This window comes from Neolamprologus brichardi, chromosome 7, assembly GCF_056152115.1.
Source record: "Neolamprologus brichardi isolate AB-2024 chromosome 7, ASM5615211v1, whole genome shotgun sequence".
NCBI lineage: Eukaryota > Metazoa > Chordata > Actinopteri > Cichliformes > Cichlidae > Neolamprologus > Neolamprologus brichardi.
In genome coordinates this window covers 19,776,083-19,804,018 of record NC_142110.1, presented here as the reverse complement: position 1 = coordinate 19,804,018, position 27,936 = coordinate 19,776,083, and the positions used below count along the sequence as shown (strand labels likewise).

The 27,936-nt window shown below is 38.8% G+C and overlaps 1 protein-coding gene across 3 annotated transcripts; it reads right to left on the bottom strand.

The window, feature by feature from the left end:
- Window positions 1-127: 127 nt before the first annotated feature.
- LOC102781217 (alanine and arginine rich domain containing protein) lies at window positions 128-27,936 on the bottom strand. Of its 3 annotated transcripts, XM_087843282.1 has the most exons (45): window positions 27,854-27,936; window positions 26,642-27,607; window positions 26,213-26,327; window positions 25,928-26,101; window positions 25,681-25,787; window positions 25,439-25,576; window positions 25,020-25,177; window positions 24,876-24,902; window positions 24,320-24,356; window positions 24,162-24,231; window positions 24,032-24,083; window positions 21,543-23,674; window positions 21,143-21,323; window positions 18,061-18,122; window positions 17,893-17,977; window positions 17,539-17,643; window positions 17,033-17,100; window positions 16,879-16,948; window positions 16,747-16,791; window positions 15,865-16,131; window positions 15,598-15,696; window positions 15,444-15,514; window positions 13,377-14,003; window positions 12,211-12,386; window positions 11,722-11,937; window positions 11,056-11,086; window positions 10,753-10,894; window positions 10,374-10,587; window positions 8,914-9,088; window positions 8,273-8,419; window positions 7,689-8,151; window positions 6,904-7,409; window positions 6,629-6,781; window positions 6,328-6,503; window positions 6,072-6,165; window positions 5,938-5,964; window positions 5,449-5,526; window positions 5,154-5,288; window positions 4,950-5,062; window positions 4,338-4,479; window positions 3,899-4,189; window positions 3,357-3,592; window positions 2,982-3,213; window positions 997-1,042; window positions 128-892 (listed from the first exon to the last, which is right to left on the bottom strand). In XM_087843282.1, exons 2-45 carry the CDS (start codon window positions 26,839-26,841, stop codon window positions 765-767), a joined length of 8,811 nt encoding a protein of 2,936 aa, XP_087699408.1. In that variant the 5' UTR covers window positions 26,842-27,607; window positions 27,854-27,936; the 3' UTR covers window positions 128-764. The 3 variants fall into 3 exon arrangements, with proteins under 3 accessions (XP_087699408.1, XP_087699406.1, XP_087699407.1); XM_087843280.1 differs by lacking the exons at window positions 5,938-5,964; window positions 21,543-23,674 and adding an exon at window positions 23,755-23,954; XM_087843281.1 differs by lacking the exons at window positions 5,938-5,964; window positions 21,543-23,674 and adding an exon at window positions 23,755-23,951.

Below are 27,936 nucleotides of genomic sequence, written 5' to 3'. Positions count from 1 at the left end.
AAAATACTCTAACAGCATCTACCCAAAAAGCTAAAATATTACCAGTTCAGAATCATAAGCAAAGAAAATGATTTGCAGTACTGCTTAAGGGTCTGACAGCATTTGAATGAAATGATTCATAACACTGTAAACTGGGAAGATTTTTAATAATAGTTCACAAAAATACTACACAGTCGCTCCAATTACAAAATATTACGTGAACATCTTTAGACAGAATATGATCTCTATACATTAGTTATTCCATCTTTGTTACAACATATACAAGTAACGGGAAAAAGCTTACTCTTAGTGACTTTTAAAAACAAGCCAACAAAAAGCTGAAGCGTAGTGACCCTGTTTCTATAACCGGAGAGTATTCCAGCTCGTCTTGTTCAAGTATATCGCGTTCATTAAAAAAAGAAAAAAGAATAAATAAAATAAACACAGCACTAAAATAAGAGAGATATTGCACCATTTGATGGCATGTACCAAAAATGTAATATCATGGCAAATATCTTAATCATGCTTACAAGCACATTTGCAAATACACACTTATGAATGCCAAAATATGCACAAACAAAATAAAAACTAAACTGTGTTTCAAATACTTTTCATGCTTCAAGATATATAAATCTTATCACATATATGACTCGTCCTTTGATCCTGAGGTGTTAAGTGCAATGTGCATTATTTATGTTTCTATAAAAGAGGACTGAGAAGAGATTTACAACATTCAGGTGTTTTTATTGGCTGAAATAATGTGTCTGATTGAAACGAGATGACAGTCAGATCATACTGTTCTTCTTCAGTACCTCCAAGTACTGTTGCGTTGCTCTGCTAACTGGGTCCAACTCCCTTCTGGGAGATCCCACAGGTGACATACGGGCGGAGGCAACATCCAGCTCTGCTGTGGCTGAGGACCAAAGACAGATCACAGTTACATCTACATGCAGGTTCTGGTTCATAAGAGACAATGCCACTGTGCTTTTGTCATCTCTCTAGTTTCACAGCGCTCACCATTGTTTAATTCCTTTGTTATGCTTCTATCCAACTCACTCTGCATCTGAAAAAAGAGAAAGCTGTAGTTAGAAAATAAATATGGTCTTAACATTAAGTATTAAGACATTTTAAGAAACAGCAGACACATGAATAACATTTTGCACAATGATTCAATATTACAAACATTAAATAGTGGAAAAACACTGCAAGAAAGTCAGTACACGTAAATGAAACACAGCAGAACATGCCAACCATGCAAGCTGCACCTTCAGCCGCAGTCACACAGCTGATCCTCTAACATCTCAAAGCTGTTGGAGAGCAAACATTTTCCCCCCATGGTGGCCACTAACTGTTGTCTGTGCTTGTGTGACTGGTGCTTTAAGTGCAGTGCTGTGTAATAATATTGATATCAATGATACAAAGAGTAAATTATAAATTTAAACAACAAATTTTTTTTAATTAAATGAAGCTTTTTGGCTACTTTTTTGTAGCCTGAAAGTCAAAAGCACATAAAACCTTTAAGTTCTCGTATCCATACTTCGTATAATTTTTTTTTTTTTTTATTTAAAAAAAAGACTGATGTAGCTTCTGTGACGCCAACCACTGGATTCTCAACATTTTGCAAAAATACGAATGTGATGAGGAGGGAGGGAATTGAGAAACGGCACGCTATCGCCATCTTGTAGCCTTTAGATAGAATTTAAGGCACTTCTTAATTGGCTTAATTTTTCTGACCCAGGGGCTACATCTTTGTTTTATACTGACCAGGGTTGGATATATGCTGGTAATATTTATGCCTGTCCTACCTCATCAGAATGCAAATACAATAGTTAGTGTGTTGTTGTGTCAGACAACAAATTGGCACATCTTATTGTGAGTGATTTTTCATTTGATCATGATCTTTATGATTCTTTGTATCTTAATCGGCTGTTTCTGTCCTTTATCACATGCTTGGAATAAGGCGCTGTATGATAAATACAGATCATTTGGGTTTCAAAGCAAAATATACTCATATAATATTATACGAGTATGAAACAAAGAGCCACATTATCTCTAATCTACTAAACAAATAAAGAGCAAAGAGAAGTCCACTGAAAGCAAAGACGTTTAAGATGTCTGCTGGCATACTGACTTACTACACAGTCACAGCTCACAGGTCAAATTAAACGATTTCTATGATTTTTTTTTTTTAGTAATTTTTTTCTTCACATTTTTGAAACCCCAACACATTTTTATAGTTAACCATTAACCCTGGTAATATTTTTTGTTTTATTATTTTAATGCTATAAAAAAATACTTACATTTGACATAACATAACATATTTTATATTAAGGTATTTATAAATACCTTAATTTTCTTTTACCTTTCCAAATAACCCTTAACTGGGTAAGGGACAGAGACAGAAATCTCAGCGGATTTGATGTTTTTTTAAAATCCATTTCCCCCTGTGCTGATCCCAAACATTAATGTTTGCTGGGAAAAAGAACCATAGTAATCCCATGAGCAAGATAGAGGAAAACAGTAGCCAACTGGACTGAGCTAAACACATCTACACACCTTATTATGAGTCTTTTTGAAGAGAGGAGAGGTGAGAGACAGACTTTTGAGCTAGAAGCTAAAACAGTGAGAAATAAAAGAAGATTAGATGTAAAGTACTTTCATAGTAGCTAGAGACAGAAACTGTGCAAGAGGAGGAAAAGGACAGAAAGGAGGAGAAAAGAAAAAAATTAAAATAGCTTTAGATCTATATGAATGTTTTCTCTCAATCTAAAATACTTGAGATAAAACACCTAAACAGCCAGAGATGTTCTCTGCAGTTATGACAACATAACAACACACTAACATGGGAAAAAGCAACATTTCTGAATGCCGCTAGTTACAAAATAACACCATGGATGCCATTACTATGAAAATAAATTGGCTCAATATAGATAACTAGTCTACAGAAAAAAACAATTTCCTGCAATCGTCATGAGTGAGTGAGCGCGCAGATTAATGCCGACCTTGGCTAAGTAGTCCTCCACCCTGCTGTTCTGTCCCTCAGCCACAGGGTTGAGGAGAGAGAATCCCAGACCAAGATTCCTGTTGAGGGGCCCAAGTGAGGCTCCATAGTTGGCTGGTGAAGCCAAAGAGCTAAAGTCAAGTGATGGCGCTCCAAGGCTGCCATTTGTGATCAGTGACCTGCTGCGTTCTTTGAGCAACTTGGAATTGGCTTCTGCAAGCCGACTGTTGGCCCTGCGGATGGAAAACAACAAATTCAAACTCCCTGCCTGATCACACCAGCTGACTGCATCTACTGATTTAATGACATATTCAGCTTTAGACACAAGCACTGATTTTGAAAGTATCACATGGAACATCTGGTAAGATGTTCTGACCTCTCTAATTTAGCAGCCAGAGACTTGCGTAGGTGCAGTTCTTCTGTATATAGTTGGCGGAATCTCTCAAGCTCTGTGCGTGTGGACTCGCGTTGGTTAACGCTTTCCTGCTGGGAAGTGCGGGCCCGGCCCAATTCCCCCTCCAGCTCCCGGATTCGCTGCTCCAGCTGAGAGCGCAGGCTAGCTTCATTGGCAGCTTTAATCTGATCGAGAGCTTCCTGTGATGCAGCCTGGGACTGGAACAAAAACATAAAATCAGATCTCTAGGCCATGTCTTTTTACTATTTTTAATTAAATATATGATTAAATAATATATATTAAATAATAACTATATCATTCTTTATTTGCATAGAGTTTCACTTTTTATGGAAACTGGTTACAATGGACAGGACAGGACAGTAATCACAGAAACCATGTACATATGTCATTCACACACCAGCTACATTATCATTATCACTCATTCTAATTGTATTATGCTCATTTTTAAAATGTATTTATTTTAGGTTTTTTGTATATGTGTTGCGCATGCTGTAGCTTGGTACCTGGAGGAACAGGTTAACCTGCTCCAGCTTCTGTTGTACTTCTTGCCGAGCCCTTTCCTCTGCATCGCGGCGGTACTGCTCCACGTGGCTCTGCTCAACCTGAGCAGTCTCCATTCGGCGTCTTAGGTCCAGTACCTCTTCCTCCAACTGCCTCTTACTCCTCTCAAGCAAATCATTACTGTGGCTCATGCTCTTCAAGGAAGTCACCTGATCCTTGAGCTCCTCGTTCACCTTCTCTAGCTGTCTGCGAAGAGATGCTTCCTTCTCCAACTGCACCTGCAAATCGTCCACCTGAGGACAAAGGGAATGCTTGAGGCCAATGTTTGACAGCTGATGTATAAAGCTACATGTAGGAGACTGACGCTAGAGCCATAGCACATTCTGTAAGATATTGGGTAATACTGGAAAGGTTTAAATCTGCTGTGTCAGATGGACAAACCCTGTCTTTCATTCGCCCAAAGTGCCCCTCAGTGTGTCTGCCCAGATCCATCCGCATGCTGCTCATAGGAGAGCCAAACTCAGCACCTCCAGCATCTTGATCTCGCACTTTCTTTTTTGCAGTCTTCAATAAGGTTCGCAGCCTTAAATCCATAAACACAAAGTCAATTTCACATAGAGAAATAAAGACAAAGCATTTATCAAAACAAACCAATCCAATGATCTGACCTAAAACTGAAAATGACTACAAACATCAATTAAAGCATAAACTTCATTAGTAAGTCATTTAAGTTGTGATTTTCTTTTTTAAAATCAGGCCAGTTATCATACAACAAAGTTAAGGTAACTGTATCCCACAAAAAACAGAGATGTTTAATACAAACTCAAATACAAATCATAAATCATCAGTTAAAGAGAAAGTCTTGTTATAAACAAAAATTTTGTCTGGAAATTAAAAAAAAAAAGCACATCCTTACTCCGGATACAGACACTGGTGCACCACAGTCACAAAAGCAAGGAAAGGCTGCAATCTACTGGATCCTAGGTGTACCTAAACAGCACAACAAGGCACTGCCAAAGGTAAGGAAGGCATGAGGAGAAAGTTAGGGGTCACCTGTACATTTCTTTTTGAAGCTCCGTGTTTCTCTTTATCTCCTGATCCAGACGAGTATCAACAGCTTTCTTCTGCTCTGCTATTTTCTTGGCTTTCTTCTTTTCGATCTCCATCTGCAACACAAACAACAGCCAGATAACTCACGAGTCCTAGATCTCAGTTTTCATAACATTAGGCTGTGTACAGAGGTGTAAGCTTGCTGACCAGGCTGTTCAGTTCTCCTTTTTCCTTTTCAAGTTCTGCCAATCGTACTCCCAACTTAGAGCGGCCCTTTAGCTCCTCCTCCCACAAGGCCCGAGAGTCCTGGGCTGTGTGAGAGAGCAAGCTCTGCTTCTGGACCTGAAGAAATAAAAAAGACAAAAAATATATATATCTATTAAACAGGAAATTTTTAGATGGGAGCTCCTGTACGTACGTACATAAAGGCTTTAAAAGAGGAATAGAGTAAGAAATTGAAAGCAACTGTTTTAATAGTGAGGAAACAGAATATGCCACCAACCTCTCTATTCAGTTGGTCTTCCAAGGTCATCTTACTGCTTTGGAGGTTCGTAACCATGTCCTCCAAGTGACTTCGAACCTACAGAAATGAGAAAAGCTTCTTAAATGGACACTAACGATGGATTTTGGTTTTTTAGTGACGCTGTTACACTTTTCTTCATTATTTTGGAAAGGAGAAAACTAAAGGAAGTAACATGCACCATGCAACCCAAGAATACACAGAGTGGAAAACCCCACACACCGAGATCAGAGTAAAGTGAGAACATTTTGCATTAGCATTTGTTTTTCAGACAACAAGAAGAACTCAACAAAACCAAAGATATTTCTTCTCTATTTGCTTATTTTTGGATTCCTGGTGTAGCAGGAATCCTCATTAAGCACCAAAAAAACTTCATCCAAATACAGTCTGATTTCATTACTTATATTATTTTGGAAACTATAAAATGTAATCCCACACAGGAAAAGCTAAGTCTACATCCACAATACCAACCCCTCCTCCAGGTGAGCAGCCAGATAGCTGGAAAAAGATTGCAAACCTTAAAATACAATAATGATCCACTGCAAAAACTAGTAGATATGGCAAATTATGAACACCCTGTGTGTGTCAGGACTTTGACTACTCACCGCGGCAGCTTCCTGAGCTCCTTTCTGCAGTGCATCAATTTTGTTGGACTGTTGCTTCGCAGCAGCTTCTAGTCTGGCATTCTCAATCTCCAGCCTGACATAAAAGATATGGCTGATTAAATTATAATATATATTTATTTATGTGTGATAAGGTTGGCTTGTTCTATAATACCAACTATGTTATATTTAATGTTTGTATATGTGGTATCTACTGAAAACTCAAATGTATATCTGGATAACATGTGTTGGTAGGTACCTCTGCACAGCATCCTCCAGCTGTTTGATCGTGGTGTCAGAAGCAGCTGAAGTAGACAGCGCCTCCTGGAGTTTCTGAGCAGCAGTGGAGAGTTCCTTTTCCCTTTCTTCCAAACTGCTCTTTAGGCTGTTAATACGTCTCTCTGCCTGTACATACTCATCCTCACTTTCCTCTAGCTGCATGACAGAAACCACATCCACATCATCAGCATTACCACACCATTGCCCTATACCCTAAAAATATAGATAATAAACCATCTAATTTAAGTCAAAGTTGAGTTGGCCTCATTTCCCACTAATACCTTTCCTTTGAGTCTGTCCAGGTCTTTGAGCAGCCGAGTCTTCTCTTCCTCCAGGTCATTGCGATAGCGCGTGTTAACCTCCAGAGAGGCTTCGCTCATTGACAACTTTTTGAGTGAGTCGGCGAGTTCCTGCTGCAGCTGCCTCAGACTAGTCTGTGCACGCAGAATTCAGAGAAAGGGAGGTTTTGAAGGGATGCTTTAAATGATATGTGGAAGAAAGGCTAAAAGTGGTTCTGGAGAAGCAGTAAGGTAATCTTTCTTATTCTCAGTCTTACCTCTCTTTCATTCTTGTCTTCCTCCAACTTGTAGACCTGATCGCGGAGATCCACCGCCTTACTGGCGAGCTCCTTATTTCTGTCCTCCAGTAACTGTACCCTCTCTTCACAGTCAGAGCGCAGCTTGGACAAAATGTCACTAAAGCGCTCTTGGGCATCTGTCACAGCACGCTCCTTTGCAGCACCTTTGTTTTGGGCCTCTTCTAGCTGTTGTCTTAGTAACATGGCTTCACTCTGCGCTTGAACTAGCCGCTCTTGTGTAGCTTCTTGACGTGCTTTGTTACAGCTGACCTCCTCCCTGTGAGTCTGCAGAGCCTTTTCTAGCTCCTTGACACGAGCGACTGCCTGGTCCTTTTCCCGCTGTAGAACTTCCAGCAGTACGCACTTCTCCGTCAGCTGCATGGTGTTACGATGAACTTCATTTTCCATGCTGTTTGCGTGGGACTCTGCCGTGGCCAACTTCTGGGACAGGCTACTGACTTCCTCACGCTGACTGGCTGATTCACCTTTAGGAATAAATCCAAGAGACAAATTCAAAATACCTAGTGAGCGAATCCTATAACTGGTGTAGATTAATTGAAACAGCTGTCTCTAAATAAAACCTGACATATTCATATTCTGCTATTGCAAACGGGTGTGCCATAAGAGTGGTTCACATGGTTCCAGGAACAGAATGAGTCTGACAGAAAGCATAAAATACTTGCCTAGTTGACTAAGTGTGTGTTTTAAAAAAAAATCTGATTTATAAAATTCTGTTGCTTGGTGATATTGATGGTCCAACTAACCAGTGAATCTGTCTTTGAGACGCTGAAGTTCCTCTTTCTCCCGGAGCAGAGCCTTCTCAGTTTCTGACTTAGATGCGAGACAAAGCTCGGCATCCTTTACAGCTGCAGCCAGACGAGCACGACTCAATTCAACCTCCTCCTCCAGTTTTTCGCGAATCTGACGTTCGTTTTCCAGACGGGACGTTGTTATTGCCAGTTCAGATTTAAGGGTTGTAACCTGGTTTTTGCAGTTGAACACAACTTGGGCCATGGTTTCATTGTTAAGCTGGGATTCCCGTCGTACCTCTTCAAGCTCTTCTTTCAGTATCTCCCTCGCCTCTGTAAGGTGGCTCTCGTTCAGACGGCTTTGAGTCTGCAAACGCTCAAAGTCTGTCTTCAGGAGGGTGAGCTGCTCCTGTAAGGAAGCGGTCTGCTGCAGTAACTCTCGCTCCCTGTCACTGGCTTCAGTGAGCTGAGATAAGACCTGTGGACGTCAGGATTTCCAAATGTATTAAAAATTGAAATTTTTTTAAATCCTTAAGACATTTAAACTAAATTTTCAAAACCTAAAGGCAACAAAAAAAAAGTTCTAAAATGATGATTACTTCACTGCTTTTGATCATGTTTCTTTTGTTTTCCTCCTCTATCTCCTGGTTCTTCCTCAGATGGCTGCTCAGAAGATTCTCCTGAAGGGTGCGTGCACTGCGCTCCTGAGCCAGCAGTCTCTGCGTCTCATTGTGGGCCTGTTCAAGCTAGACAGATGACGTGTCAGACAATAAATAAATACACCAATAACGTAAAATACTGAAAGTCATTATTACATCAACATTAATTTAAAAAAAATGTTATTAATTAGTATTAAAAATAATACCATGCCAATTACATAATCATGTGAAAATAAAAGTAGATCTGAAACAAAACTAAAACAAAAGAAATACTAAGAACTACCGCTCACAATTTACCGCCTAAATAAATAATAATATGGTGCAATATGTCATGTGTTGTTTTTTAATTAGATATTTAATACTAATTTTAAAACCTTGTAAGGACAAATTCATGTTTGCTATATCCTGATATGTCAAACCTGAAACAGTGTGTACTTTTTTTTTTCACATGATTGAATTATGGCTTAAACAGTTAATACAATGACAACGGTAGTAAATACAATACAATAATTATAATAAAATAAAAAACACATTTTCACAGTTTTACTTTCACACAAAAAAAAGGAATTTAAGAAATTTACCTGTTTCATGTTGTTAACGAGTCTTTTAATCTCTAGCTCGAGGTTCATGTGAACCTTCTGCATTTCCTGAATTTCTTTCTGATGTTCCTCATCCATCCTCCTCATCTTATCGGCAGCGGTACTGTACTTCATGGTGGTGTGGCGGTGATTCTCCTGTTCTTGTTTCAGCTGAAATCTGCACAATGTGTCAGTCATAAAGTTCAAGTCAGTATTATCAAAATAAACAGTAAGAACATTAAAAAGATCGACAAAGCTGTTCATGTTGTTCTATGGTCAAGACTACCTGCTGAAGTTCACCCTTAGCATGTAGTATACAATCTGATCCTGACTTTGAACCTCGCCTGCCTTGTGTGCCTTATACAATTCAATTGTGGTACAATATTGCCTCAACACCAGTTTTGTTTTTGTTTTGTTTGTTTGTTTGTTTTTAATTTACATTGGACGTTTATGAAAGTTTATTAAAATGCTTCTTTACATGCCAATGAAGGTGATTTATATTTTTCTGTAGGTGATTATCTGGATGGAAAAAAGTGTGTGTGTGGGGGGGTTTGTTTCTCTGTCAGCAACCCCATGAGCTGAGATGGCACTGACTAGGACTGGGTATTGTTACTGATTTCTAGAATTAATTCGATTCTGATTCACAAGGTCCCGATTCAGTCCACGATTCGATTCAACTTTGCCTCAGACAGTCTTATCAGAAGTCATTTAAATAAATAAATAAATTAAAAATAAAAAAAAAAACTGCGGCTGACAGTGCTGTAAACAACAGTAGACTGGTGGGCAAAAAGCAAGCGAATAATGCAGAAAACAAAAATTTGAGATGGTAAACTGTCCTTAAATTACACAGAGAGAGAAAGAGCTGTGCCAAAACAGCAAAAGAAGGAATTGACGATGATGTTTACGTGAAGCGAAATGTGAAGCGTAGTTTTGTTCTTCTTTTGCTGCTGATTCAGTGAATTTTAGTCAGAGAGCGACAAAACCTGCAGCATCAGAATCTGTCAGATGTCGGCGTCCAGCACCGACAGCATGTCTGTGTACGGGGCGTCCCGTCAGGTGAGAAAGCTGACATCTCACTGGTTTTGATGCATTGGGTGCGCGCTTTGTATTTACATCTTTTTGCAGATTCCTGCTCTCATTTACTGTTTCAGCTGTTTGGTGGTTGTTGACATAGTTTTGTTAGGTTTAACCTGAGAGTCTGAGTGTTGGGGAAAATAGATTTATATTTAAAAAAGATTCAGATTTAATGAATTGATATTGCGTTATTTAAGCTAAAATCGATTTTAAATCAGAAAATCCATTATTAAAACCCACCTCTAGCACTGACCAATTAATTGAGTCTAAATTTATTCTGAAAAGCTGAAAGGGGCAAAACAGTAGATAGGAAGCTGTAAAGCAATGGCTACAGAGTGCTCCAGTTTTTTGAAAATAAATAAAATAAAATAAATGGACTTATTTATTACTTGAGATTTGTAACTTCAGTCTGTAATTCCAACTGCACCCGCTCCATGGCAGACTTGGTATCTTTAATGTCCTCCAAAGAGCTCTTCAAGTCTCGTCTCTCAGTTTCCAGCAGGACCACTTTATCAGTCAAGTACTTATGCCGATCCTTTCCCTTCTTGATGGAGCGCTCATATTCATGGAAAATGTTCTGCAGCTTCACTACACATGTTGAGTCTGTGACACACAGCAGATGGAGGCTGGATGGGAGTTTCATTATGTTCACGGCACACAGAAGGTCTTGCTTTCAAAGGTAGGTTACATATAAACAACTTGTGTCACAAACTCCTAAAAAGCAAGACTTATTAGTTAACTTATGTGTGGAAAAAGGTGAATCAGTACCCAAAGTAGCTGAGTCAAGTTTCTTAATGAGGAGGGAGGCGTGACTGTAGCCTGTAGCGGGTGAATCAGTATCATCTGTGGCTGTGTCTGAGGACTGAGTGAGTTCATCAAAATCTTCTGCCATTCCCACCTCTTCACGGTCCTGAATATCAAAACAATAAGTAACATTATTGTTACTTGTTTTTCACATTTAGCATCAGTTTATGTACAAGGGTTCTGTGTATAAGGATTTTTATTTTCTTTCTCTCATTTTCTGTTCACTGTGTTCAAACTTTCATTTCAAGGTATGAACTGGTGTCTTACCTTATCTTTCTTTGGTCCACTGGCTGCCAAACTGAGCGAAGCAACGCAAAGAAGAAGAAAATCATGTCATTCAGAAAAATAATGTGGATGTTCCTTAATTCTGAGACAAGTTATTGGAAGTGTATTTGGTATAATGCAGTATACGATCCAGTTATAGGAAGGTAGCAGTTAGTTTAAAGAGTGAAAAGAATAAAGAACAAATGCATGCTAATCATCAGCAAGATCCAACATTGTAAAGCTTTGCTCAGACTTAAGGCAAAATGTTTGTCACCTGGGTTTTTTTATTCAAGCAAATTTTACCACTTCAGTGATACAAAATTATCTGGGTTTATTTCTAACAAATCATTAATGCTCAAACATGATCTTATAACGTGTCAATAATAACGTGCCTCTCCTTTTTATTTTTATGTTTCTTGTATAAAATGTACAAATATACAAGGTTTATTATATTAAGTAGTGCAAGTTTTACAAAAACCATCCAAAAAACCTTCAGTTTCTGCACCTAGACTGAATATTTGACATATCAAACCTATTCAATACTTTCCTCTGGCTATATACAGATTTGTGCTGCGTGTATAATTTATTTTGCGTTCAGTCTGAACATACCTTACGGGTTAGTGACAGAGAGGTAGAACTGATACATATGAGGGCATACTGTATATATACCTTCCTTCATCATCCGACACTTCACTTAAAGTGCCATCGTCAAACACACAGAGAGGATCTCCATTAATATGTGTGTTGGTCTGAGGGGCTCTGCTGCCCCGGGCCCCTCGGACCAACTCTGACTGTAAAGTCTCCACTACAGCTTGCTTCTCTTGTTTGTTGCTAATGCAGGTTAGCTGGACTGGGAGATGCAATTGCACTGGAGCCCTGTTGGTGCTACAGAGAGCAATAAATCTGATAATCAGCAACATGTGGCTTTTTAAATGCAACAATGTATAAATTTTTAATGGAAAAGAAACGAAAAAAAAACATTGAGACATCACAAAACAAAAACAAATTAAAACTGGACTCTCTCTGTTAAAAGAAAAAAAAATATCAAAAGCCCAACATCTGATTAGAAGATTGTGCACGTGTTGCTTTGAAATAAAGGGAGCAATCATTAACATCTACTGACGATAACTGTGAATCTACAAAGCAAACTGCACATACCTCATGGCGGCCTCGGGCTGCTGCTCCTGGTCAAGTGCTTCAGCTTGATTTGACATGCATCCTAAGCTGGTCTCAGGTTTCCCCATACCAGTTTCCTCCAATGCTATTCCACTAGTAACCTGGGAAGTACTTGATTTTTGTACCTCAACCTCGATTTCTGTTCTCCCTTCTCCAATCTGAGGAAAAAAAGGTAAATATTTGATAGCTGGCCTTTAGACATTTACTCTAACTGTAACAGGTTTGGTCCAGCCTTTTAAGATCCATTTTGGAGTTGGTACTTGTTCACTTTGTCATACATAATTTAGTGCCACCCTTCCCTTTGGAGACCTAACACCTTTAATGTAATTACAAGGACATATTTTCCATGCACTGCAATGCTTGGAAACTAAAATGAGAAAATGTCATCAACTTTAAATAAAGAGTTAAAGTTCGTATCAGTTTCCACAGAAAAACTAACTAACTCAAAAGGCTGACCAAAATACAATCCTCATACCTCTTAATAAAGACAAGCACAAAGAAAAACTGAAGCATTGCATGCATAAAAAGACAATAAACAACAACACATTTATATCATCACTATAGTGATTCTTTTTAGAGCCAAGAAGGCCTCTATTTATTCAAACCTCATACAAAACCTAAAAACAGAGAATTCATACAACACCAATGTAACAATACATGCAAAACTCATGCAAAGCAGAAAGCTAGACATGACAAAAGAAAACACAAGACTGCCCTTTGTGTAATGTCAAAGTGCAATCAAGAAGGACAATCGACAAAATGGTACCAGATGGGTGGGTGTACTGAAAATGAATTTCAAACAAATCTTCAATTCTACCTTTTTTAAGGTGTGTTAAAGACACAAATATTCACTGAGAAACATGCAACCTCACTTCTACTTGAAATGAGATCTACAGACAACATATATGACATGGAAAATCTTACAGCCCCCCCAAACACATATGCACACACACCTATGATGAACGGCCACTTTGAGCCCTTGGAAACAGGTGAGTAAAAGAAGGAAATGAAGTATATGAATGACATGAGAAAAAGAGAAAGCGAGGCGGACAAAAGGAATTATGGATGGGGCGGCCATCCTCTACCTCTTTCTGAAGTTGGGCTTTTTCTTTCTCCATATCGAGGAAGACAACCTTCAGCATCCCTACCTCAAGTTTAAACTTTTCCATGTCCTCTTCCAACTTTTCACCAGAAACACCGGGAACAGGTGCTGAACATCTGAAGGGAGGCTGACTTATACCAAATTCGTTGAGATCGTCTTCTGAACTTGCAGTATTCTCCTCAGTTTGACGTAAATCAGCACGGCTTGTGACGGTGCCATCACAAGCTGGTTGCTCCTTCATCCTGTCCTCGCATAAGGAGTTTACATTCGATTCAGCTGCAGAGTCCTCTGGTCCAGACTCTCTCTGCTCAGGTATGGTGATAAGGGCAGTGCTTCTTGCTCTCGCAGTAGGACGCTCAATGACTTCCCCATCTTCTTCATCACTTGAATCTTCCTCTGCAGAGGCGGAGCCAGCTGTGGCCTGTTCTTCTCTAATGTCATGTCTTGATTTAAACAGTTCTCCAAACTTTTCTTTTAATTCACCAGCAACACTCTTGAAGGTGGACTTTACCTCTCTTTTCTCCACCTCTACCCAGAGCTTCTCATAACGTTTTTCCCATGGCACACCACCGCTTTCTCCAGCACTGCTCTGATCTCTAAACTCGTTATCCTTTTTTCTATTGTCAGATTTATTTAGATCTAACTCACTTCTATCTACTGCATCATCTTTCTCCTTTGATGGCATGAGTGGACATAAAACAAAGAACAGACAAGACAAAAATGCAAAAACCGAGACTTGATAAAATATTCGAGAAAATATTCAGGCAACAGTGCATTCTCATTCGTCTTCCTATATTTTCATCATAGAAAATACTTATTTCATAAAAGTTCATAAAAATATACTTACATGATTATTAAAAAACATACTTGATATATTGACTGACCCTTTTTAGACTGAAATGAGTGATTTCTGGCATGGTAAATATGCCAGTAGTAAACATATTAAAGCTGTCAGGAAACCATATGCAGTCAAATAGAATCAGCAGCTCAAATCAGGATGTCAGACATAATAATGTGTGTGCCACCTGCAAGCTTGAAAGAGGCAGTGGTCTTTCTTTAGAGTATAGGATAAATTCCATTTTTGGGGTTGTGTCATTTTATTTGTCCATGATAATTCCAGTATGTTTTTATGAGATATAAAAATGTCATTTTGCATATCATTGCAATAGCATCATACATTTATGTTCCCTAGTGTAGCTATAGAGAAACAGCTGCATGTGGGAGATACTTCAACAACCTCTGACAAAACATAGCACTTATACTTTTTTAAACTGCTGCTGCTAAATGTAGAAATAACTTGTTTTTCAACATGAGCCAAATACGCACCACAAAGGAATAGATACCAGCAGCTGATGGAGTGTAAACAAAGACTCCACCAAGTATTGATGGAGAACTCAGTAGATGCACTCCATGTGGCAAGAAGCAAAATGATTGAAATGCCAGATGTGGTTACATGGAGGAAATTGAGGGCTTTAAGCAGCTGCTTAAAAAATTTGACCCAAAATGTGACAATACTGAGTAGCTCCTGATGAGTTACAAGGTAATACAAGTTTTTTTGTACTTTTACCCTACATGTCCAGGGAAAACACTACCTAGACTACTTTTGTACATTACATTTATGCTGTGTCACTGGATATGATACTGTGTCACTGCTATTGCACTATAATGCGTTTGCGGCTGGCAACTTCATTCAACAGATCCACAGTGTTATCCACAGTAAAAAAAAATAAAAAAATAAATAAAATAAAATAAAAAGAATGGAAAATGCTCTTTATTGACTTACACTTATAAATGCTGCAAACATCAATAAAACATTAATTTTGGTTTAAAAAATATTTAGATTTTTCTTGAAATATCATGATGTAATTTTGAGGTTTATTTGAGGCCAGCCCAATGGTGTTAACATGTTTATTTTGTCTACCAGAATTACAAATGATCTAATGATGAAGCAATGTCATAAATATGTGTGAACAAATTTACCAGAACATATCATTTTGTGCTGTTTATTCCTTTGATTAGGAATGCCTTGGTACGTTTTATTTTCCATGTCTGAAACAAAAATAAATCAAGAGAAATACTTAGTAGGGATGGCCATTTTACCACTATTTCTCACCTTTTGTTGCTGCCCTTCAAATTCTGTGATGATTTCACTGTCTTTCTCCATCAGTGAGGGGTCAGCAGACCCTAATAAAGAAACAGAGACATCAGACAAAGCAAAGGGCACAAGTTCATAAAAAGGTAAGGCTAAAAAGACCAAAGAACCTTACTTGGTTTAACCGTTGCTTGAGGCTCAGCCATATTTTGTAGTGGATTGTCATTTTCAGCTGTTTTGCGAGATGTTATGTTTTCGGTTTCCCAATCAGATTCTGAATTAGAACAAATAAAAGAGGCAAACCACCAAAAATAGGTTAGGAATATATCTTTTTTAATCATTATTATTCATGTGAATAATAAAGATGATAATAATAATCATCATAATAATAACAACAAGTCAATGTTTAAGAAAGAACATCAAAGTTCTTGCTATGCGTTACCTTCTTCACTCTCTAGTTTCTGAGGGACCGTCTTCCGCGTACGAGGTTGGGGCTGAGGAACAGCTTGAGAGGGTGTGCTGGGCAGTCTCTTGTCTGGGCTGATGCTCTTCTGATGCGTCAGTGTTGCTGTGGCAACATCATCTTTGTCCTGGTCCTTATCAGATGAACTGGAGCACTCTGGAATTTTCTCAACTACAGGGGACGCAACCCTGTGACCACACAGGGCTCCCATACTGGCAGTACTGGCTGAATCCCAGTCCGATGCATCTGTCAAATTAATGCAGGAAGCTTTATATCAGTTCAACCAAATGAGCCTAATCTGTTGCTGAAGACTAGAGTTTACACTGGGAGAACACTGATGCACAGCAATGGAAAAGATCAGAGGTGGGCTGTTACACCAAACTACTACTGGGGTCTCAGGGAAGAAATCACAGCTACAAAACTGTTTTTATGGCTATTTAGTTTCTTAATTTATCTTTACTGACCTGCTTTTTGAGCTTAAAAAGGTTTAATGAGAAAAATAAAAGATAGAAAACTCAGTATTAAACACAAGCCTAAAAAAAAGTTTCTGATGGTGTGCAGCACAACTGCAGGCAGCATATATGTAATGATGCAAATGGTTACAAATTTGGTGGGACAAGGTTTTTTGATGCTATGCTTGACTTATATGGTTCTCTTAGATAGAGATGGGAGAAAAAGGAGAGAGCCTGGAGTGAGAAAAGGGAGCAAAATCTGATGCAAGAATGTTCTAAAAATATGTTACTGTAACTTGAGTCCAGTTATTGCTTTTATGATCCATGGAACCTTTGCTTTCCATATTACACTATTTCGTTTTCAGTAAACTCTACAATGTATCATCTAAAAATCCTTGTTACAGCTTACCTTCCAGATCATCAACATCACCCAGACCAAGCTCTTCCATTACATCTAGAAAAGCGGAGCAAAGCATGGTGATAAAAATCAAAAAGGTTTTCACAGTAACAAATTATTTCATTTGATTTTGAATAAATTCACCTGTCTTTCGGCTGACATCGCCTTCAGGCTTCCTCAAAACCTTAGGTGGTGCCCATTTTTCCCTCTCGGTCTAGTACAAAGGGAAAATATTATTATTTTACTTAACTGAATTACAGATAATATTATTTTTTATAAAATAAAATGCTTAACCTACCTCTTTCTGTACTTTATTGTACTGATCAGCAGGTTCACCTTCAAGATCGTCATTACTGCTGCTGGCAACTGTAAGAGGCAAGATGACTTACTTACATTTGCCAAAACACAACGTCTATGAAAAATCGAACAACATTGATGAAGCTGGATGAGTTTGCCAGAACTCTGTAAAAAGCATTCCCATGCAAATGAGCTCATTGTTAATTAGTATGAACACACATGCTTAGCCTTTAGAAAAGCATTTCAACTCCCAGCACAGTTTCATTGGGTAACAAGTTCAGCATCAGCCAATATGAATAACATTTAAGCCAAAATCTTGTGGAAAACAAGCAAGCTTAGTGCAACCCTGGGGGCCACTTAATCTGGCAAAATAGGGTTTATGGGCAGCAGGCAGGATGAAGTACAGTATACTGCATGCATTCTATTATTGTGATCATGAGGTGAAGTTCAGGCCTCTGGTATGGTTTGCATGCTGATCCTCTGACCTATAAATCAAGATATTCATACCCCCTCCCTGGCTGACTCTTGGCCTGCCTACACTCCTCCGAGGCTCTAGCACTGCCATCTTATTGCCTCTATCCCCTCTTACAAATGAGGGAAAATATAACAAGTCTACAAAAGAAATGTAAAAAAAAAAAATGTTGGAGGCTTTTTGATTGACACAAGTTATATTGCACTGCACATTCCACATCATATTAAAGCTTGAACCAGAACTGACAGAGAAAATGTACAAAGTAAAGCACACTTTTCTATACTTACGATCAAATAAAGTCTCACTGTTTCTGCAGCATGAAATGGTGCTTGAAATGATATGAAAAAAAAAATCCAAAACAAATAAAGGAATTTACAAAGTAGACTTACTCTTTTTAATCTCTTCTCTCTCTCCTTCATTCTGACTATTTAATCCTCGTTTCTGCTCGTCAAAATTCAGGTTTTCTGAGTGGGACTGAAAAATGAGGCTGGTCTGTGAGAATCAGGTTGGCAAACATTGGATCCTGCATGTCATTTAAAACTTTATCTTTACTGTACCTCAGAGCTCCATGAACTCTGGTCATCCTCACCCCCCTCTAGACCCAGCTCAGACAGGAAATCTGTTTAGAACATTAAGAGTGATGGTTAGCAACAGGACGAAAAAAGTCTTTTAAGTACAGCTTATTTCATATCCTGGGTCTAGTAATTACAGCTATAGTTTAAGTGTTGTTTTGTTTGTCCACAAAATTATACAAAACAAATTTGCTAGGCTGATTATTTAAGGTAAACTTTGTGAAGAAGTGGAGCATTGCTAAACAAATAACTGACTAAATGATGGCAAAAATGTTCTTTAAAACTGCAATGTGGAAGGGTTTTTGTTTTTCCATGCATCCTTTATTCAGCCAGGAATGAGATACAAGATTTTTAGCCTCTCATAATAACATGAATCTCATCAGACAATAGTGGAAATGCGTGCTGTACCAAAGTAAAGCAAATCAAGTACACCTTAAATTAGCACCTGACCATTTGTCAATTACAGCTTTTTGCTGCGCCGCACAGCCTGAGGTTTCTTCAACAAGGAACAGTATGTTAAAACACTGCAAATTTCTAATGTCTGCCACAGTAGAAGCTGAAGATCATCATCTGTTGTTTAGAAACACATTGAATTTAGCACAAGATTATAACCAAGATGAAATCATACGCAAAGAGTGCTCACTTCTGTCTGTGCTGCAAAGCAACAGAAGTAACTCATTCAGCCACCTGAACACGCACCACTAACTCTAGCATGACTAATACATGAAGGCCAAGGAAAAGAATGCAATGGCTGCTGACGTGAATCTCCCAACACCAACTCAGAGGTCGTCAACAAAGTGAGCCTGTGCAACACGTCCGCATATTCGTCCAGATCACAAAGGCGCACCAAAATCACCAACGCAAACACCAAACATTTGTCCAGTACAGACAGTGAGTAATGAAGGTTCTGGGAAATATTCAGCTTACTGGACAAAAGATGTTGCCCCCACACAGGGTTATTTTTTCAAATTGAAAATACCTGTATTGTATGAATCTCACACCTGTCATGTACTTTGTAACAAGTTTCATTCACATTTGCCATGCAGGTACAGTGACTAGAGAAAAAGTCTGTATTGGCTTCTAAGTGATGGTATTTAGGAGACCCTATTTCAACACCTTCATTTCATTAAGTTGTAACTAAAAGGAATGTAGCATAATGTAAAAGTGAAACCCTGTTGATTTAACTGTTTGATTTAACTGTTTTAAGTTTTTTTTTTCTTCTAAGACAAACAGTGAATTTTGATGCAAAGATTTGTACATTAGCAGGAATTTAGCACAAGGATGTGAAAGCAGAGTTACATTTACATGAAAGTGCAATAAAAAGTGTTTCTGTTAATAAAATCAATTAATAATCGTGACAAATTACTGACAAGTTAGCTACTGCATCTACTGAATCCTACTAATCCTATTACAGTTCCCATTAACCATACATACTTTAGACTGAAAAAGATGCCAAAATAGTGTCTAAAAAAGAAACAAAGAAATAAGTAAAGGTCATGACTTAAAACTCTTTTACCTGTTTAGCTTACATCCGTCTACTAATGTCCAGTAATTATAGAAGGCCTGCTTGTGAACTAGGCTAACAGTGATTAGTGCTCACCTGCTGGCCTATGTTACATCCTCTTTGTGCTCAAAGTGGCAAACCCCCTGGGGTGCCTGTCTCTTACACACCATGTCTGGCAAGAGTGACAGCTTTGCAGCTCTGCATCTCACTTTTGAGTTATAGCTGGTGGACAGTGCTACATTACTGGACTGCAACATTCAATTGTACCGCACTACAGCTAAAATGCAAAGCATTTTTAAATAAATGAAATTTTTTTAATTGAAGTATTTAAAATAGGTTGCCAATATAAACACTGTCTATTTTTTTCTATTCATTAGGTATTTTGTGAGAGGTGACATTTTCATTGAGCAAACTTTGTAATGTCCAGATAGTTGTTAATAATGTGCTTTAAAGCAAAGACATGTAGAGGTCATGGATTAAGTCTCTCATTTTTATTTTGTACGGGATTTTACGGTGAAAACTTCAAGGATTTTTATTGCTTGATACAAAGCATCATTAGGTTAACAGGTGGATCATCCCGTTTCAATGCAGCTAGCCAAGCAACAAGGAACCACCTCCTGCTTAAAAAGGCAGACAGTGAAAGTGAACAGTATCCTTGACTTTAACATAAAACTCATTGTTGGAGCCAGGGGCAGCACAAAGGTGATCCCCTTAAACTGATTTTTAGTTTTAGTCTCCTTATACTCCCCTGGGTTACTGGTTCTGTTACTAGTTAGCTAACACAAACTAATATGTCTATTGACCACAACCAACCAAACAACCCAGTGATGTACCATTCTGTACTGATACAATATGGCGCTAAACATGTTTTAAAAACTTTAATTTTAAGCACTTATTTCATAAATTCAGCTTCACAGGCAGTGTTACACCTCTGTCAGTTCTTAAGAGCAGGGCTCTATAGCGTAAATTAGCCTTTATATATTTAGTGAGGAGATATGGTAGAACCGTTACGTCGTGGGGTTCCTCTATATCTATGGGTCACTAGAATATGATGCTTTGAAAAGCTTTTAAAAAAGAGAGCGTGAAGTTTATAAATGATGGCCTCTAACCTATGACAAAGTATTTATAAATTGTCCCCTCACATGGGTTCACTAATAAGTATGAAAATTTTGTGAGTCATATGCTGTGGCCTTTGAAGTCACTAGTAGTTTCCCAGGCATGAGAGAGACTGGCACTAAAAGAATCCTGAATTGAAATCTATCGGAGAATCCTGCAACAATAAAGATTGTGTCAGTTTTGAGGAGTTTAATCAGATCTGACTGATTATACTACAGATTTGCTTCTATAAGGTCTTTGATCTTTGGTAGACTGGTGTTTTATTGCCATGGCGGAGTTCTAGGCACAGTACAGCCACACTCACATTAGACATTAATAGCAATTACAGAGCTACCCTCCGACCGATCCAACAGTCACTTACAATAAGCACTTCTGCACAATGGTTTTTAGTATTGTTAACTCCTGTATGAGCATTTGCTGGTTCTGTAGAAAGTAACTCCTCCTTACCCCTCTTCTTCTCTTTAGAAACTTCGGCCGCAGGAGCAGGCGAATTGGCGTCACAAGACTCTCCACTTTCTTCAAGCTGATCATTCTCAGCTGATTCGTCTCCTTCTTCCTCCTCCTCTTGTTCCCCCTCTTTGTCATCATCACCCTCATCCTCTTCCTCATCCTCAGTGGAATCTTCCTTCTGTGTGCAGGAAAAAATGGAAATATTCAAAACTGTGCATGGTAAATCCCATTTTCTGTGAGTATGCATCCACAGGTCACCTTTGATATACATACAAGCTAAGCTAGGAACAAGGACGTAAATATAACTGTCTTAAAGGTCTTGGCCTAGCTATAGAGGACAGACTATTAATAGCCAAACTAAATGAGACAAACACAAGTAAAAATATTCCCATTTTACCTGAATGCCAGAGCATATCATGTATATGTTTTCTGCCTCATCAGGTGAGTCTACATCAACGTCATCAATGTCAGTCTGAGGTAGTGCTTCATCTGAAAATGTGTTCACATCTGAATCACTGTGCCGACAAGCTGTGGTTTGATGTTTGATGGGTGGGCATGAAAATGTCTTTTCCTTTATTGGTTTTTCATTAATCTCCTCTGACAACACTCTAGTTTGGTTTTTAAATGGAACGTATGCAGTTAATCTAGCTTCATGCTCATCATCTGCATCGATACCTTCACAAAGGCCTCCATCAACAGTTTTATCAGAATCGTCTCCTACTGTGGACATTTTAACTGTAGCATTGACAAAATCGTACTGCAGCTTCTGGATCTTGCTGTCAGAGTCTTCACTCGTCTCATCATCTTTGTGGACACTGTATTTCTTAACAACCTCCAGCTTTTCTTCTTCCAGTTCAACATTTTCTGCAAGCATATCATTTTCACCGATAACTGACTGAGGAACCAATTCACCATCTTCATCATGGTGATTATCCCTTTTAGCGTCTTCTGCCACCTTCTTGTGTACTGTAGCTGTGGACTTCAATTTTGGAGACAACAGCTTGGTTGAGCCGGGTATCTTCAGAATATCCTCACTGTGTAAAACATCACTGTCATTCATTGCAATTTTCTCTTGCTTTTCTGAGCCATTGCTTTCATCTTCATCATCCCAACAGCTTTCATCTTCTTCAACTTCATCATTCCCCAAAAGTTGGTTTTCATCATCCAGTGCCAATGAAAGTACTGGTGAGGGGTCATCTGACTCTTTCTCAATACTTTCTCTGACCTCTTCTTCCTTAGACTCTAATTGCATCTCTCCGGTCTCATTTGCTTTGGAAACTGGTGACACCACTTCACAATTAGAGTTAGTGCCAAAATCATTTTGGTCTTTATTTTCAGAGGAATCCCACTCTGATTCATCTACAACTGCTTGGTTTCTGGACTGAGAAGAGGTTTGTGGACCTAGACCAGACAGTGACTTGTGGTTGTCTATAACCTCCTTAAGTGTAAAACATTTTGGAGATGCAACTGGTGATGAAGGATCCCATGGTCTATCTGGATGTTCTTCATTTGACTGGAGCAATGTGTTTTTTAAATGCAATAATGATGCTTCTGGTGCTTGAACAGTGCTTTTCTGATCAAAAACCTCATTGCTTACCTCAGGTATGTCAATATCACTGTCCTCTAATGAAGATCCCCATGAGGACCTAAGTTTCACTCCTGTGGAAACTTTGTTGTGCGATCCACAATCATCTTTACCATCAGAAGTACTGTCTGTATTTTTTATGCCAACTTCAGGTAATACATTTGTTTGATTAGCAAGCAAATGTTTGTCCTCCTCATTATCACTGTCATTCCACTCCATATCACCACGATTCTGTTTATTGCCCCATGAGTCTTCATCATCCTTTTCTGTGTCTCTCTCACATTCCTTCATATCCTCGCCTGATGAATGAGTTTCTAGACAATGTCGTGTTGAATCCTGGCCTGAAATTACATTTTGATCCGATGAACTCAAATATTTCTTTCCGAGGCTGTCATCTTCATCTGAAAACTTAGATTCTACTCTTATGGCTGACACAACGCAATCCTCCACTATATGTAATGTGGCTGGAGTAACAAAGCTCGATGTCCCAGCGGGGTGCATGAGGTTGGTGCTTAAAGTCTTTGTTTTGGTATTTTTCTCTGAGGTATCTGCACTCTCACGTACAACTCCAGGAAATGTTTCACTCTTTGAAGTGATGCCAGTATCATGTGTGATCTGAGGGGCTTTAAATTCTGTAGTGCTAGCCACGCAGTTGCTATCATCCTCCTGATCCTCCTCTTCAGAGCCTTCTTCTTCTTCTTCTTCTATTTCTTCTTCTTCCTCGTCCTCCTCCTCTTCCCCTTCATCACTTTCTTCATCATCTTCTTCCTCTTCATTAGACTCCTCTTCTTCATCCTCTTCATCGTCTTCCTCTCCCTCTTCTTCGCCATCCTCCTCTTCAGAGTCATCTGCATCTGAACTTCTTTCTTGAGACAATGGTCTTGATTTAGTACCTAGAGGTTGTTCAGAGTGTTTTCTTTTCCCCTGTTCAGCTGCACAGCCAGCTTCTTTTAAGATTTTAGGGAAAAAGACAAAAATCTGTCAGACACAAGCATGTAACAAAGGTTCAACAGAAATTTTTCACCTTTCTGTAGTGTGGAAGCGCAGTGGAAGTCATGTGGGATGCACTGGTAAGGAAGGTAATAGGAGTGGGATCTACTGGATGCTGAAGACTTTTGCTGGATGACAAAGCCTTTGGGAGGGATGGGATTCTCTGAACTCTATTTTCACTTTCTGGCTCAGAGTCTGAGCCACTCAACGATGTGTCAGCTCGTGCCGAAGCTACTGGACAAAGAGGGATAGAAGGTTACTACCTAAAACTACAAACTATGGATTAAAAAAGGCTGAAAGATTCTTGGTACCTTCTCCCTTTTTAGATGCAATTATTTTGCTGAGGTCAACTTTCAGAGGTTTCTGCAAGTCAGAAAATTAAATGAAAGTCAGGGCAAAATTACAATAATACAATATAAAAGAAGAATGAGTAGTTCCAACCTTTTCAATTAAAACAGATTCATCATCATCATCTGATGATGGCCAATCATCTGCAGCCCTTTTTGAAACACTAAAGAAGAGGAGGAGGAAGAAAATGGTCATAGCAAGGAAGTCGGCTGTAAGTATAAACTGTAGACAGCATTAAGAAATTAGCTCACCGACTTAGTGACTCTGACTGAGAATTATCTTCAAAATCTGCAAGAAAGCAGGAAAACATATTTTCAGCTCAGCCTGATCTGAAACAAATTATTGAAGTAATATTTCAATAAGACAACTTTTTAATGGTGAAATCTTTAGAAGATTTAAATGTTGGCACACACACACACACACACACAAATTATATATATATTTATTCACCACATAACAGTGTCAGCAGATGTATTATCATTCAGTTATCCCTCTAATTTGCCCCAGTGAGTTTTTGTTCTTCATTGATACTAGCTAACATGAAAAGTCATGAAACTGCGATGTGAGAAAGTGAAATTTATGGGCTAACCTAGTTAGTGTTAGTGTCCCTGTATTTATTAAAATATTTGCTGTCACTGTATTGCTATTTTATTTTTTAATCGAGCCTAAGAGGCAGCAGGAAAAATTGCATTTCCAAAACAAATTTCCCTATATTTAATAATCATCCCCATAGCTGTTAATGGTTTTAAAAAGGGGACAAAAAACAGACAGATTTTGCTAACAAAGTCTAGCTAAGGAAAGCAATACCTTTCCCTGCTTCATCTGCTCCATGCTCTAGAGCCAGTCAAGAGGTAATGCATGAGGAATAAGTAAAATGACCAAAGTCAATTATTAATAGACATGAAAATAATGATTTTCAGTCGCTTTGATGTGATAAAATAAATTGCATACCATCTCTGTCAGTGGCTGGTCCTCCCAAAGAGAAGCCTGCTTCAAGATCTTGGGAAGGAGCGCTCAGCATTTTTTTCTTCTTCTTGCTCAGGTCTTGATGTGATAGGGAGGCCCTGTCCGAACGCTGGGTATCATGTTCTATGATTAGGTGGGAACAACTGACAAAAAGAGAGGAGAGACCTAAAATGTCATAACGTCATGACTGCTGAGAAACTTTAGCAAATTAAGAGTTAAGGAGAAACAATAATAAATTATTAAAATAAAATAACATCAAAAATAAATTATTACAACCCATTTGTGGGCTTTGGCTATTTAGTTTCTTTCATTTCTGTATTAAAATCCAACATAAATGTATAAATTACAGAAGAAATACCCATATACAAGCACAAAGACATATTCTTTAGAAAAAGTGTGCTTACGAGTGATGCCCATTTATTCCTGCATAGTTATCAGCTGAACATCCTTTGGTATCCTTTAGTGTGGTATCTGCATCAAACTGCAGGAGCAGCTTTACCATACAGACTTCACCATTTCCAGCAGCTATCATTAATGGGGACCTGCAGGTAAAAATCAATTGCAGCAACATGTTCAACCATGCCAAATAATGAGTAACACACATTAACATAATCCAAAGTGAATCACAAAGGTGTCATCGCTTAACCTTTGATCTTGATCCACAGAATTCACATCAGCAGTCTCCTTGAGGAGAAACTGAGCCATCTCAATATGGTTCTCTCGCACTGCTACTATCAAAGGCGTGAAACCCTCCTAAAATATAGATTACAGTTAAAATCACAGTTAAAATTCTTGCCCACTGGACAGTGCTTTCCATACGCACTCAAGAGTATCCTGATGTTCACCCTAAAGCAGACAAACTGCAAAGTAGGGGACAGAAAGAAAAAAGCCACCTTGTTCTGGGAATTGATTTGAGCCCCATGTTGCAGCAGCAGGACAGCAGTGGGGACGGATGGGATGTTTGCCGCTAAATGTAGTGCCGTATTGCCATTGATGTCCATCAGATTAGGGTCAGCATGATTTTCCAGCAGTATGCTCACACAGTTGTCATGCTGGCCCTGAACTGCCTGTTATTAGATGAGAATTAACATTAACGGGCCAAAACAAGACGTGAGGAAAAATTAATTTTTACAATTTATTAAGAGTCACCAACTTGAAGCGCCATCATCCAAGATTACCTTCATTAAGGCAGATCTATTTTGATTGTCACATAGGTTAAGCTTGGCTTTGCTCTCAACGAGGAAGTGTACCACCTCGACATGACCACTAGCACAGGCAATATGCAGTGCGGTTCTGCAACAGTAATAAAAAGAGTGTTACATATGCAAGCACTGTTGTTCTAACAGACCTTACCAAGATTATAGGTGTTTTACAACTTTGGTTGGCTGTTTCTTCAGGCCAAACTACATTCATTTTCAATTCACTCACTTCCTTCTGACACCTACTAATTGTAGATGGTAACTAGATCCTACCTTGACACATAAGTGGAAAAGAAAAAAAGGCAGTGTCATGTATGGGTGCAGCTGGCAGCGTTATGCTAACATTTAAGTGAGTGCCAAAATCCAGAAAATGCAAAAATATTTATTAGTGTTTTCATCCCCACTTACCTGTTCTCCTTGTCAAGTTGATTGACATCATTCTTCTTAGCCAACTGCTTCAGCTTTGCCAAATCACCCGCTAAGGCAGCCTTGTGAACCTTCCCGAGGTCCTTGTCTTTCACTTCATAGCCAACAGAAAGCCTGCTTGCACTGTCTGGGGTGTCGGACGGGTGTTTTTTCTTTTTAGTGAAGCTGAATATCTTCTTCATTGTATATGGCACTAAAACATTACTTTAGCACCTGTCGCTACCTGCCACTCATCTGGAGGTCAACCACAGCCGACACTCCCATCCCTAAAATAAGACGTTCAAAGCGGATTAGAAGCCCTTGAAACAGTACTAAGCACTACAGCGTCGCTTATTATAAGGTATAATGCAACCACCGACATACAGAATTAGGTGGCTTTCGCACGTTTACTCTATAATAATCGAGTGCATATATCAGAAGGCAATACGCAACATCGAGTACTTCATCGCGGTGTTGGATGACAGCAGAACTTAGCTGTCATGCTAACGACATTCTTTGAGTCATACCTTACACAGAGGATTCCTTTAACGATAAGGTATCGTGAGTAAGCTGCTTTTTACGAGATTACGATAAAGCAGAGAACCTGTAGTAGACAGCGTTAGTTGAGGTCGCCGGGATTTTTTTTATCAGGCGTTTAGCTAGCGTTTGAGATTAAGAGCTGTTGCCATGGTAACTGACTGTACAATTGATACGTAGCTGAGGTTTTCCAATTTACTACTGTTCAAAATTGCCTAAACCTATTTTTTGTAGCGCAGTTGTGTAATACTGCTATATTACTGCATGTATTATCACTTCAAAAGAAGTTATTGTAAAAAAAAAAATATGCATGTAGCTTCAACTGGCTCGTTACTGCGCCTCCCACGTCGTCACTTCAGCATTGATGCAAACCGCCACATTTAAAATGAATGTGTGGTAGAGTTGAGCACAACATGGATTGTCGCTATACGTCTGAAAAAAACATAAAGACCATTTTCAGCTTAAAAACACCCCACTTGTGCACGCATACAACTCAAAAACTATGGTTCAACCTTAACTCGGCTAACACAATGCTAATTAGCTAAGACGCTGAAAATCAAACCTGATGTAGATAATTGGTTAACTAGAGCAAAGAAGACGAATAATGTATCTGAAGATATTACACCCTACTTAATGCGAGCATGCGTGTAACTACAGCACACGAAGTCAAACACTAACCTGTTGATTGTCAGACTCAAACCATCACAGACCTAGACGAAAGCGAAGCAGCTCACAAAACCTTGCTGGTTGTTGGGGTTTTC

Bases quoted from the DNA above. Each gene is read 5' to 3' on its own strand.
- LOC102781217 (XM_087843282.1), bottom strand. From the start codon at position 26,841: ATGAAGAAGATATTCAGCTTCACTAAAAAGAAAAAACACCCGTCCGAC. The intron at 15,697-15,864 runs GTAACGCATAGC...GTTCTAATTCAG, and splicing joins GAAACTAGAGAGTGAAGAAG to AATCTGATTGGGAAACCGAA. The intron at 10,895-11,055 runs GTAAGACACCAG...TTTGATATTCAG, and splicing joins GTGGACCAAAGAAAGATAAG to GACCGTGAAGAGGTGGGAAT.